At 38.0% G+C, this 15,000-nt stretch overlaps 1 protein-coding gene across 5 annotated transcripts in view; it reads right to left on the bottom strand.

The window, feature by feature from the left end:
* Positions 1-95: 95 nt before the first annotated feature.
* The window catches only part of shf (Src homology 2 domain containing F), a 161,611-nt gene continuing 146,706 nt past the window's right edge, over positions 96-15,000 (bottom strand). For 4 of the 5 annotated variants that reach the window (XM_082182230.1, XM_082182232.1, XM_082182233.1 and 1 more), the window contains 4 exons: positions 11,997-12,144; positions 11,799-11,918; positions 1,631-3,340; positions 96-1,508 (listed from right to left, as the gene is read on the bottom strand). In XM_082182230.1, coding sequence (XP_082038356.1) covers positions 3,154-3,340; positions 11,799-11,918; positions 11,997-12,144 — 455 coding nt within the window. In that variant the 3' untranslated portion in view covers positions 96-1,508; positions 1,631-3,153. Of the gene's footprint in view, positions 1,509-1,620; positions 3,341-11,798; positions 11,919-11,996; positions 12,145-15,000 lie in introns of all 5 variants that reach the window. The other variant, XM_082182231.1, reaches the window with a different exon arrangement.

Below are 15,000 nucleotides of genomic sequence, written 5' to 3'. Positions count from 1 at the left end.
TTCAGGCAAACATTTTAATGCTGCTGTCAGCTACGCATCTTCATGGCATTTCAGACATTTCTCTTTCTTCTTCTTGTGATGAATCTTGGTTTGCCTTTTCTTTCTTTTTTTTTGCCATTTAGTCATTATGTCATTTGGGGTCATTTTTTTTTTTTTTTTTTTTGAAAGACATATATTTATTCAGCAAAGATGCATTAAATTGATCAAAAGTGACAGTAAAGACATTTGTATTTTTACACAATTTTTCTATTTCAAATAAATGCTGTCTTTTCAACTTTCTATTTATCACAACAAAAAACTAAATATATATAATAATCATAAATGTTTTTTGAGCATCAAATCATATACTGATTTGTGAAGGATCATGTGACACTGAAGACTGGAGTAATGATGCTGAACATTCAGCTTTGATCACAGGAATAAATTACACTTTACTAGATATTCACATAGTGAACAGATGATTTAAGTTGAAATAATATTTCACAATTTTTACTGTATTTTTAATCAAATAAAAGCAGCCTTGCTGAACAGAAGAGACTCTTCCAGAATCATTCAAAATCGCACTGACCCCAAACACTTGAGCAGTTGTATATATATATATATATACTGTACATGTTAGAGACACAATTCACTTTTAATAGATGCAAGATTAGGATTATGATATGTTTTGGGTACTTAATAATGACATTAATGTGAGTTAATGATGACAATTCTCAGTTTTAGGGGTGAACCGTCCCTTTAAGGACAGAAATATCACAAAAAGTGTCCGAGAGGAAAAGATAAAGAAAACAAAATAAAGTCTCTGTTGTATCACTGAGGACACAGCAGCTCAAAGAATGAATCTAATCCAATCACACAAGCTTTTCATCCGTACCACTATCGCTCCAGTATCGTGGATTAACAGAGAGACACTGAGAGGAAAAGAAACCGCAGATGAAGAAACCAGAGGTCATAGGAAAGGTCAGGGCAGATCTGCGATCTGATTGGTCGAACAGCTCTAAATGGTTCCCATGGCAAACAGCCTTCCAATCAGAGTATCAGTTTATATGAGCATCACACACACACACATCAGCAATAGTATTATTTTTTTCTCCATAATAAATTACAGCCACAAAACATTCATTGAGAGCAGAAGGTCAGCTTGACATTCTCAACTTGTTTTCTAGTTTTTTTTAAACCATGCATTTACAGTATAAGGCATTAAAGCAACAGAGTCAACGACAGCATACAGTGACTTTCCATATCAGTGACGCTCCAACACACCAACTAAAGAAGAAGCTATTCTTAAAGCAAAAGGCAAAATTTGGTGGACATTTGAGACGGCAGAATGGGACGAGTCAAACCAATCGATCTCTGCGACGTCGCTGTACCTTATCGATCGGCGGACGGACGAATGAAGCAGATTTTCTGAGGTAGACAATACAGGCATATTTCATTCTCATCCTAAACTCTGCTTTAGTATAAAGTGACTCGTTTTGAATCTTTAAATTAAAAGGTCAGTTTTCATGCTTCGGAAACTCTCTCTCTCTCAGACACACACACACACACACACACACACACACACACACACACACACACACACACACAGTCACACACACACACACACACACACACACACACACACACACACACACACACACACACACACACACACACACACACACACACACACACACACACCTACTGCAGGCAGTAAATCTAGTGTACTACTTTATATCTGCATAGCGGCCCGGTCCAAGTACACTTAAATGGCACCATCCATCTCTCCTCCTCCACAGTTCTGGTATTGCCCCTTTTAAGGGACTGAATGAAGTCTGCATCACTCTTCACATCTGCAGGTCTGCATGGAAAATGTCAGAAATATCTGAAAATGTTCATGTCCAACGACTGATATTCCACCAAACCCAGCTGACTTTGTACGTTGAGAGCACAATACCGTCACAGAAAGTGTAGACGCGGAGGATCAGGTTCATAAACGCATGATTCAGTGTGTGTTCACGTCCAGATATCCACATTATTCCTGATGTCACATGATCTCACTGCGCTGTGAATTATGGGTGACTCTTCCGGTTTGGGGAACTTCCATTCAGAAAGACTGAAACAAATCACTTTAAATCATAAGGTTGCCCTACAAATAAAGCGGATCCGTCAGTGTGACTGGATGAACTGGCCATTTTCCAGTTTTTATTTTCAGACATCATGAGAATAACTTTACACTTGGTATTTTAACGTGACATGTTATAACACGAGTATCAACGAGATCTGTTCAGTCGCTGCTTTCTATTCCTCGTGATTATTAAAAAAAAATGTCCTTTGCATTCCTATGTAAAAGTATGAAACATGACAACATGTACTGGCACATCTGTGTCTGTTCTCCTGATTTAATTACACTATATCCCTTTAATAATTCACTGGAATCCACGAAGAATCTCTCGTTATTCTCCTCAAATCCTCACGTCGCTTTTTGTGTTTTTTTCACAGAATTTTTTTTTTGCCCATTTTATGTATATTTTGTATTAAATGGCCTTTTATGTACAGTATATTACATCAAATTTTATTTAATGTATATTAGCCTATATATAAATACAAATAACCTCGCTTTTGGGGTTACTCATGGTCTGCTGAAAGTACCTTTTACACTTTATTAAATGTCCTCTTAATGTTCGATGTTAGAATAATGCGAGTAGAATAATGTCATCTCATTGTACCCAGTTTTTAAAAAGCATATTATTGCGTTCATAAAGCGAGTCTTTCACTGATTGTTCACAGCATAACAGAATAACACCCATAATTCACGCAGGAATAAGGTGGATATGAACGGAGACCTTTCAAAGTTCACGTCTTCAGAGAATCGGTACGATAAACATCCAAATGTGAAAGTTTCACGATGGCGTTGAAGTTTCTGTAAAGTGTGGGTGCAGGTCTAAGACTAAAGATCCACCAATGTGAGCAAAACGAGAGAAAACTGGAATCACGAAGAAGTTGTTCCTCCATACGGTCGATCTCGTGTGAGATGAACAAGACTCCCGGGTTCTCCATGTTTGCCTTCGGGATCTCAGTAGCACTTTAGTTCTCTGATGGTCTTGCAAACGCTGAAGACGTTCATCAACGTCTGCTTGATCTATATGGAGATCTATAGATCTGTCTGATCCACTATAGAGTCCGGATGGCCACGGGGTAAAGCAGAGACATGTGTTCGGCTCCTTTGATGGGAAGTTTCCGGCTGGAGTAGAAGTGGATGATCTCGGGAACGCTGTCGAACACACAACTGTTCTGGCCCAACACGTACTTGTTGTCTTTGGTCCGGGACAGCTTCATGTGCATGAACCCTTGACTGCTCCTGTGAGGAACGAGACAGAAGAAGAGGCTTATTGACATGGGACATTTCATTTAATATTCAACAATGTTATTGATCTCCGGCATTGACTGCATTATATGAGACCTGAACTGAGCCGGACGATGACATCACTGGTTTTCTCCAGAGCGGCTGTATATGAAGACTTCAGATGTAAAAGCCTGTAAGTGCCATCTGAAATTTCCTTCTAGAATGATCATTTTTTATCAAGCTTGAATGTTTATGTTCAGTTATTTCACTTTAATGGCAATAAAAATGACCTATTAATTAATTACTGAACTTAAATATACGAGCTTGATAAAAATACTCATTTTAGAAGAAAATTTCAGATGGCACTTAGAGGCTTTTACATCTGAAGTCTTCATATATATATATATATATACAGTACTGTGCAAAAGTCTTAGGCATGTTCATTCTTTTTGCCATTAATTGTAATAATCCAGTGAGATTTGTGTATGCACTCCGAGACGCTTGAAGAAACCTTCCTGCAAAGCTCCAGGACTGGGAAGAGCACTGGCACTCGTGTTAAAATGCTGTAAAGTGAGAATGCTTTCAAAAATAAAATTTCAAATTGAATTTATTTTTGATTTAACTTCTATTAACTCATTCAAATCAATATATGGTGTAACGACCCTTTGCGTTTAAAACGGCTCTTGTCCAGGTACACTTGCACATAGTGTTTCAGGAAGCTTTGCAGGAAGGTTTCTTCAAGCGTCTCGGAGACGTTCCCGCAGTTCTTCTGGATTTAGTCCGTCTCAGTTTCTTCATGTAATCACAGACGGACTCGATGATGGTGAGATCAGATCACACCGGCTGTTGTCAGACTCCTTGTGCATACACACATCTCACTGGATTATTACAATTAATGGCAAAAAGAATGTTTGGAAATGTAAACTGATATTTCCTACTGACACACTACAGCAAAAGATAGAAATAACCGACTTTAAAAAAAAAAATTGTGTGTTGGGGGGGGGGGGGGGGGGGGGGGGGGGGGGGATGGGTATTAACATGCCTAAGACTTTTACACTGTACTGTATATATAAATGAACTAAATTAATAACTTTTTTACAACAAAAATTTAACATCACTGAACTTATTTAAGCTGGACTGTGATGCTATTTTCTTCTGGAAACAAACTTTGTTGCATTATTTTCCTGTTATCTCTGTGAAACTGCTTTGAAACACTCTGTGTTGTATAGCGCTATATAAATAAAGATGACTTGACTTGATTGAAAGATAATAAAGGAGGAGAGCCAGAGAGATTGAAAGAGAGAGAGAGAGAGAGAGAGAGAGAGAGAGAGAGGTTAATGGGAAGAATGGAAGAGAACAACATGTGATTAGCTGTCAGACTCATTGGTAAACGCGTCACGTGTCTCGGTGAGATGTTGGACTGGAGACCCGCGGGCTTTAATGAACGCGAGAGCCTTTTAAAGTCTGGCAGGATCACAGCGACTCTGAACACAAAGCAGATTAAGAGAGAGAACCGTCACACCGGTCTGACATATGCTGAGCTGTGGATGTAATACTGAATGTTACTCGTTCTGTAACATGTTACTGTTGAATGTTTAGTTCACTTTAAAAAAAAAATGTTTGCTGATAATTTACTCACCCTGATGTCATACGAGATATCCATGTCTTTCTTTCTTCAGTCGAAAAGAAATGAAGGTTTTTTAAGGAAAACATTCGAGGATTTTTCTACACAGAATGGACTTCAATGGCAACCAACTATACCAATGTTCAAAGAAGGTTCAAATGTCCGTCTCAATGCAGCTTCAAAGTCTCGACACGATCCCAGTCGAGAAATAAGAGTCTTATCTAGCGAAACCATCGGCCATTTTCAAAATATATATACACTTTTTAACCACAAATGCCCATCATGTACCATCTCTGAGATGCGTACTGTATTACGTCATCATGTTGGAAAGGTCACACGTCACGTCATCTGTCTAAGTTATTTGTCTGTGTTCTCCGGTTCAGAAATGAGGGAAGGGCGAAAAACTCCCTCTCATTTTCTCCTCCAACTTCAAAATCGTCCGACATCTTTGTTTTAATTTATTATTATTTATTTTAATTTTTTTGTGACCTTTCCAACGTGATGACGTAATACAGTACGCATCTCAGAGAAGGTACAAGACGGGCATTTGTGGTTAAAAAGTATATATATATTTATTTTTTAGAAAATGACCGATGGTTTCGCTAGATAACTCTTATTTCTCGACTGGGATTGTGTCGAGACTTTGAAGCTGCATTGAGACGGACATTTGAACCTTCTTTGAACATTGGTATAGTTGGTTGCCATTGAAGTCCATTCTGTGTAGAAAAATCCTGGAATGTTTTCCTAAAAAACCTTCATTTCTTTTCAACTGAAGAAAGAAAGACGTGGATATCTTGGGTGACATCGGGGGGAGTAAATTATCAGGAAAACATTTTTTGAAAGTGAACTAATCCTTTAAGCTCTATCCGGACGGGAGTAACATGGAGAGGTGCGGTACAGTAATAATCACCAGAGGTTCTCCGTGATTTTAGTCCCGTCTGAATGTGCATCTCAGAGATCAACTTACTGAGACTTTAAATATGCTGTAAATATGTACGTAAATATTCCGTCATTCCGTGTTTAAAAGTAGTTTTCCGTGTTTTTTCTAGTATGGAGACGCTTGAGAAGCATCCGTTGTGTTCTAGATGCTGGAACGAGTCTGTGGTAAAACTCACGTGTTTCACACACACCATCAGATCAGACAGAAGTGTAAACAACAACTAAATGTCACATTTTAAAGGTGTCTTAACTATTACTTACTATTATTAAGTTTAGGGCAGGTTTGATGAAAAAGATAAATTAAAATAAAATTAAATAAATAAGTTATGTAAATAATTTATGAATTTTTATAAATTGAATCAAATTAATCGTAATTATATTTTGCATTATTATATATTTTTGTATTGCTCTTATGACAGTATTCCACTATATGATTAACAACACGGAGGAAAAGCATTCAGCCGTGTGTGAACATCCGTCAAGGTTATCCGTAGAAGAGAGGAAGACAAACTGAGGGATTTAGCAGACGCTCTTCATCTAATAACTCTTGCATCTCATTAACTGGCATCAGTGACCCTGAAGTCTGTGTCTCGAAGCCTTACTCTCATTACTGGAGAGAGAAACAGTCCAGTCCATCTCAAACGAGGCCGGTCCACGTCTCACTTATCACTTAATTACATTTGTAACGGCTGTGATCTCGCTGTGAGCCGGCCGATGAAAAGTGAAAGATAACGTGGCGATGCTAAATGCCTAAACGTGATGTTAAATTCAGCCTGAAGATTTACTGAACCAGTTTCTCATTCTCCACGGAAGCTCCTGCAAGGGATTGTGGGATTGGCAAGCTGTGAGATCATCAAAAAAGTTGAGAACTTTATGCAAATGAGAGGCAAGGCCTGATGGTCCACCAGGAAGCAAGAATATCCTTCAATCAGAGCAATTATCTTTGCGATCATTAAATATAAATCATCTCCTCCACTCCTCTGATTGGCTGCCTGTCATTACTCGACTCTTCATCATCATTAGGAGAGATGAGGAACACTGGGACCCCCGAGAGCACGCACACACACACACACACACACACACACACACACACACACATATACAGGCACTAAAAGCATCTAAAAGCCCATCATTCCCTCATCACTCCTGAGAAAACATTCCTCTTCTCTTCCTCTAAACCCTCTGTTTTTTTTCTTTTTTCAATGAAATGAATATACTATAGTTTAGTTTGATAATGTTTTTATTTTTTGGGGATTTTTTTATACTAAAATATATTTACACTTTATTTATAATCCATTTATTCACTTTTTGAGCATTAACCTGAAAAATGTATTTCCAACTTATACTGTGGTAAATATTGAATGCTTTAAAGCACAGACTTCAGTCTGATCTCTTTTCAAAGAGACACTTGGCAGATCTTAAGTGGAAAATGTATAAAAAAGTGAACTTAAAAAGGTTACAGAATTTTACGTGTATTGTTATGAAAAATGCACAAAAATACTTTTTCAAAATTTTGTATGAAATATATATTTTCAAAATCACGTTTTACTCTACAAATGCAAGAAAACAAGTTGTGTTCCAAATTTGAGGTTGATATCTCAGTAAATGATCTTTCAGTGAGAGTGTGTTCGGCTGCAGTACCAAACGCTTCCACTAGAGGAAACTCATTTGTTCCCGCGAGGAGCTCAAGTGTGACTGTTTTCCAATATTTGTGTTCACACAGCCAGTCTTAAAACCTTTACCAAGTTTCGTATCATTCCAATGAAGTAAAAAATTCTATAAAAAACAAACCTTTTCGGTCAGAAATGACTGACGGGCACCAGAGGGTTTTGATTTTGCTCTTATTATAATCATATGAAACATGATGAATTAGATATGAATAAGATGAATAGCATCTAAAAGCCCATCAATCCCTCATCCGTCCCGAGGAGACGTCTGGAAAACATTCCTATTCTCTTCCTCTTAAGGATTTGATTTCCTCTTATCATACGAGCGACGGGAACAAAGCAAGATCACGGGCGTAAACGTGCAGATAAAGAGAGTCTTTCAGGCGTTATAGAAGACGTTAATCATTCCTTTGCTTTTAATCCGAGGATTCATTTCGCTTTATAGATCTGAAAGGTTCACTGCGGTTCATGATACGACTCACGGTTCTGTGTGTGTGTGTGTGTGTGTGTGAATATATTGTTAGCGTTCGGCTCATTAACAGCACGTATACGTGTCACTCGCCGAACCGTGAGATTACACTTTTCAATTGTTCGTTACTGTTTCAAATCCATCTTTAAAAAGCCTGTTCTGGGTTCAACACAAGCTAGGAACTGTTGACATGCAGTCAAAACTACAATAAATATGTGTGTACTGTGTAAATATATACATGCATGTGTGTATATTTATATATACAAAATAATTATACACATATATATTATGTGTAAACAAACTTAATTTTTTTATTTGATTAATAGCGATTAACCGTTGCCCAGCACTGAATATATAGGCTATATGTATATAATATATATTGCATATTACTTGCATTTCACCCGGAACATTTCTTTGAAATACAGCCTTCATTACAGAGCTAAAGCTGCGATGTTCATTAAAGCTGAGCAGATTGATGAGATAGGAAGGAACTCTGTGGAAGCTGATAACATGTTTTACTGTACATGAGATGAGCAGAAACTGCAGATGAGAGCTGGCTTTATAATGTGTGTTTAAATTACAGGCCCAAAGAGTGCATTTGGTTCTCCATTCCCTCACCGGCTCGCGGTCCTGGTGAAGAAGCACATTAGCGCACCGCTAATTCATAAACTTTTACTCTCCCTCCATTCAGAGGAGATTTATATCTCTCCCTTCAGCCATTCTCTTTCTTTCTCCGTCCATAAAGCCGGTCACCGCTAGAGCCTCTTTACCTTTTAAGATCTTTATGAGACTGGATTCATATCACTTATGCTCTGAGCCACAAATTTGATTAGACCATCGCTCTGAGCTGCACACCTAGACAGCATTTTAAAGTGCTCCTATAATGCTAAAGAGTCCTACTTGTCTTCTACAACAGCTTCACATTCATCCAAGGTCAAAAACACTGTAATGTCCTCATAATCTCCACTGCAGCGTCAGCTCTTTCCTCTCAGTGTCTGAAACGCTTCCATCGAGGATTCAGTCTCTCTAAGCTCCGCCTCTCTGAGAGCTGCTCTGCTCTGATTGGTCAGAAAGCAAACGCTCATTATCATATCTGAATCTCAGCTCTTGATCACAGTGAGACGAACAGTAACGATGGCGTGGGTTTTACCGTATCAATCTCATCAAAGTGGAAAACAGCGTCTTCTCGACACGAACAACACGAACCAAACTCTCCCAGTCTCAGATACACTACAGTGTTTGAGGGCGGAGCTAAGAGACGCTGCTCAGCCAATCAGGACCACAGGCTGGCATTATGCAAATGAGTTACAAACCTACAGCAGGAGTGAGACTGAATTACTGACGACTCGTTTCAGTTCAGAATCTCTTCTTTCTTTCGGGAGACAAAAACTAAAACAAAAACTCATTTATCTGCACTCTGAAACTTTGCAGAGCTTTTACATTCACAAACATGAAGGATAATATCCGAAAAAACATAAGATGCACTTTAAAGCATTATTCAATACAAGCATCATAATTTGAAGCCAGTTCAATAAAATAAAATATATAATATTTCTAAAATACCTATATACGTGTGTGTGGTTTTGTTCATACTGCCTTATTAGCTATTAGAAGATCAACAGATGAAGCAAATGTTTAATAAAACAATCAGAGAAGGTTTCCTCATAAACTAGTTCAGATCCTCATCAGTATTGCAGGAGCGTTTGATAGTGTGCATTAATATTTCATCAGACGCAGACACGATCGTTTGCATGTACGAGTCTCTGCGGACGGAGTGTGTGTGTGTGTGTGTGTGAAGTCTCGGGTCTCTACATGCTGTCAGGTCTGGTTTAGCACAACACCAGTGAGGGAATCACGACACACACACACACACACCATCCAGTCCCACACGTGCTCCACTGGGGATAAAGACAGTCCAGGGGCCGGTTTCACAAAGATAGACTTTGACTATGGCTTAGATATAGTAGATAGTCAGACTTCAGATAGACATCTAAATCAGACCGTTGCACAAAGCACTTAAGACTCTTAAGTAGGACTACACTGCAATGCATTCTGGGTAAAATAAGACACTTAAAAAAATTTTTTTTTAAAAGGTGGATCGAGTAAGTGCATTCAGCCGCTCAGTGCAGTTTACCCCAGCGGGAGAGATGTGTGTGTTGGAGGAGTGTAACAGTTACAAGGACATTTTACCTGGGAAATTTAGCGGAGAATGTAGTAACAAGAAGAAATGTTTAAATTATGAGCCATTTTCCCTTTTCTTTTGGCTGTTTGTAATGTAACTGATTGTTACTGCTGGTTGCCATGGTAACACACAGTCTTAGACCTGAGTTAGCCTGGGGGAAGGGGTCTAATTCTTTTGGTCTAAATTAAGTCGGTCTTTATTTTTGTGAAACAGTCTTACTTGCATTAGCCTAGACTATGAGCACATTGTAGACTAGTCTAACACTATAGACCGGTCTAGAATATCTCTGTGAAAGCGGCCCCAGGGTCAGCTCTATCCACAGCTGATGTTGAGCTGTGTGACTCCAGGCTTTACAGTGACGTTTACAGTAGTTTCATCACTCACTCATTACATTACAGCTCAATAACACATTTATAACTCAAGTGATGCTTTTTAAATTCCAGCTACATTTTAGCTGAATTAATCAATTCATTTATTTTATTCATAAATACATTCATATTTATTTATATATTATTTGTTTATTGTATTAATTTATTCATTAATTTTATTTAATCATTCATTTATGTATTTGTTCATTCATCCATCATCCATTCATTCATATTTATTCATTCAAATTAATCACTTAATTAAATGTATTCATTTATTATTCATATAGTTTTTATTCTTTCACTAACATATTTATTCAAGTATTAATTCATATTTATTTATTCATTTGTTAAATCGTTATATTTATTTATTCATTCATTATTCATATACTTATTAATTAATTAATTTGTTCATTCATTCACTCATATTTATTTATTTAATCATTCATTCATTTTATTTATTTATTCATTAATTAATGCATATTAATTCATTAATTTATTTAATGTATTAAATCATTATTCAAATAATTATTCATTCATTTATATTTATTTATTTATTTATTCAATTTATATATTCATTATTCAGAAAGTTATTTATTCATTAATTCCTTAATGCATATTAATTAATTTATTTATTTGATGTATTCATTCATTATTCATATAGTTATTTATTTATTCATTTATAGATAAAGCTGGAAGAAATGCTGGTTGAATTTCAATTAAATTGTCTTTGAATTGATATGACCACTCTAAAGGTCAAGGGTCACTTCAGGCTCACTCTGGCTGTGTTAAATGTCAGATCGGAGTGGCGTGTGTGTTTGTATGTGTGTGTGTGTGTGTGTGTGTGTGTGTGTGTGACAGTGAGACTCTTCCTTGAGCGAGAGGGAGAAGTCGTTCTTACTGGTCTCGCTGTGTGTGTGTGTGTGTGTGTGTGTGTGTGTGTGTACTTGTACAACTATCTTTGTGAGGACCAGTTTGAGTGTTAGACCAGTGGAGTGAGGACAAAGAGAGTAAAGTGAGGACATGTTGGCCGGTCCTCACTCTCTGAGAGCCTTTAAAGGCCTGTTTGAGGGTCAAGACTTGGTTTTAGGGATAAGGTTATAATGAGGTTAAGGGTCGGTTTAGGGTCAGGGGTCGGGTTAGGCACTTAGTTGTGATGGGTAAGGTTAGGGTAAGCGGCTAGAGATTGCATGTACAAGAATGTGTGTGTGAGTGTGTGTCTCTTACTTGAGCGAGAGGGAGAAGTCGTTCTTACTGGTCTCGCTGTTCCTCACGAGGTAACTGGCCTCTTTACACAACCTGAGCAGAGACTCGGCGTCGGTCCGGCTGATCGCTCCGTGAAACCAGCTGTGAACGAGACGCGTGTGTGAGAGACACATCATCACACTCATAAACTCATAACCGTGATATTCCTGATATCCTCACATCTGGCTCTCGAGCGGCAGCTCAGGGTCGATGCGCTCGCCCAGGCCCGGGTCCACAGAGCTCATCTTACTGGCCTGGCGCTGGAGCGGACGGCACTTCAGATCTTTACTGGGAGACATCCGAGACTTCTCCACGCCGTCAAACTGCACTGTAACAGCAGAACACAAAATATTATAATACAGTGCAATATACATTTTTTCCCATTTATTTCTCATATAAAGATTTTTGGTAACACTTTACAATAAGGTTCATTAGTTAACATTGGTTAATGTATTAACTAACATGAACTAACAATGAGCAATACATTTGTTACTGTATTTATTAATATTTGTTAATATTAGTTAAAGGGGTGGTATAATGCCCTTTTCACAAGATGTAAAATAAGTCTCTGATGTCCCCAGAGTGTGTGTGTGAAGTTTCAGCTCAAAATACCCCACAGATATTTTTATATCGCATGTTAAAGTTGTCACTTTTTGAGGGTGAGCAAAAACGCACCGTTTTGTGTCTGGCCCTTTAAATGCAAATGAGCTGCTGCTCCCGGCACAGAGGGCGGAGCTTCAAGAGCTTGTGTGTGTTAGCAGCTCCGATTACCTCACGACACACACTAAAATGACAGAAACTGTTCTGCCTTTTATGTTTAAACTGAGTCAGACAAAGATGGAGAGACTCAAGAAGAAGTGTCAACACGTAGAATGCAACAGGACGTCTCTGAATGGTTAGTTGATGAATTTATGTTGATGATGTGGAGTTAACTATCTTCAATTAGCATATTCTGTCATGATAATCTATAAATTGCTCGTATAGGAACTGTTGTGAGATGCACGCAGAGTGACTCTCTATTGAATGTGAAAAGACGGTTCTCCAGTTTGAGCTGACTCACAAATGTGCTCGACTACAACAACTCTTCCTCTTCTCAACATGGACGGGGTTCAGGGGGCGGGGTTTATGCAAATTCTAGGGCTGGTGATGTCACTGACCCGGGAGGAATGTGGTGTAGTCTCTACCAGCCGTTTGTTGTAGTCCTTAAAAAACTATTTCTTTAAAAGAAAATATCACCCTTTGCTCTGAGCTTTGAGCGTTGTAACTTTGCAGATGTTGTTTATGATCAAACAGCAACATTACACACTAACTACAGTTAGAAAAGTCAAATCATAATCAACCACCCCTTTAATAAAAATACAGCTGTTCATTGTTTGTTCATGTTAGTTCACAGTGCATTAACTAATGTTAACACATAATGTATTGATTTTAATAATGCATTTATAAATGTTGAAATGAATGTTAACTAAGATTAATAAATGCTGTAGAAGTATTGTTCATTCTTTGTTCATGTTAACTAATGAACCTTATTGTAAAGTGTTACCGGATTTACAGAAAAAGTCTTCAGTTAATTGTTATAAGCCATGAACCAAACCAACCATCAGGAGAATCATAACAAAAACTTGATTTGAAGCAAAAATCAGACAAAAACACACAGACTTAATGGCTTTAGTGCAGGAAAGAACTACAATCCCATGAAGCATTGCGAACAGCGTAACGATCGAGAAATATGAAACTATTCATTTATAAATGTTGCTTATTTAAAGGAACACGCCGACTTTTTGGGACTTTATCTTCTTCCCCGTATCCCCCAGAGTTAGATAAGTCCACACATACCCTTCTCATTTCCGTGCGTGCCGTAACTCTGATGCACCCACCGCTAGCCTAGCTTAGCACAAAGACTGGAGGTAAACAGCTCCAGCTAGCATACTGCTCCCAATAAGTGACAAAATAACGCCAACATTTTCCTATTTACATGTTGTGATGTGTATAGTCACAGCGTGTACAAATAACAAGGTCACACGAGACACAGCATCTTCTAACCGTACACATACTAGGATACTATATTCTCAGAAGGCGAAGCACTGCTACTTGGGCGGAGGGATTTGAAGCCTGTGATGAGGAGCAGAGTAAATCACTCCGCAGAAACTTAGCAGTGCTTCACCTTCTGAGAATATAGTTCCCAGTATGAGTACGGTTAGAAGATGCTGTGTCTCATGTGACATTCAATGAGACAAGGGTGTCGAGATATATTCAAGATATTTTAAGGCATGAAGAAGGCAAACAATCTTTAAATTAGTGCTGCACGATTAATCGTATCGCAATCACAATCGCGATGTCAAGCCTACGCGATTATATGACGCAAAATGCTGCGATTTTATATTAAATAAACAAATTAGCGCCGTTAACGCACTTATTAATGCAAATGCTTTTAAACCATTCATGCGCGATAAGACATAAAAAACCGAGCTGCCTGTGAATGTCCTCCTGACACACACACACACACACACACACAGATAGACGCGCGCCAGTATCAAGTTCTCTTTCGCGGTAGAACGAACAACACACATGTATGCCAAAATGAACGCGCTGCCTGTGAATGTCCTGACTGTGACACACAGAAAGACTCGCGCTAATATCGTGCGTGCGCACAATACAGCATGACAGAATACAGTTCTCTTTCGAGCTTGAACGAACAATAACACACACAATTATGCCAAAATGTCTTTTTGTCGAGTGTCTTAATAACATAAGAGTAGTCTTATGATGAACATGAAGAGTTGTGATGACTCGTGAAAGAATGAGTTGCGTGTGACATCTGCATCTCTGACAGCGGCTGGTCTTAAAGGGACAGTACACAGTAGCCACTAATTATATCCGTCGCTAAAGTTATTCTTTTTTATTTTATTTTATTTTTCCATATATTTTATTTTTCTTTACCCCTGACATGTATGGTTATATGTACTCTTGTATGTAAATTATGTTTTGTTCTTGTTAAAATGCAATAAAAAAAAAAAAATCTGTCCTAAAGTTAATCAAAGAACAAAGGGAACAGAGAAAAACACTCACTGCTCTTGACTAAAGAACTTTTTTCTTTAGGCTGATTATCACTAATCTGTGTGTGCATTTATTTTCCTTGAGAACCAAGCAAGTTGACTCATGAAACCATTTGTTTATTATATCG

This window comes from Leuciscus leuciscus (assembly GCF_965113295.1).
Source record: "Leuciscus leuciscus genome assembly, chromosome: 10".
NCBI classification, from domain to species: domain Eukaryota; kingdom Metazoa; phylum Chordata; class Actinopteri; order Cypriniformes; family Leuciscidae; genus Leuciscus; species Leuciscus leuciscus.
The sequence above is the reverse complement of the archived record's forward strand: the minus strand, read 5'-3'. Positions and strand labels throughout refer to the sequence as shown.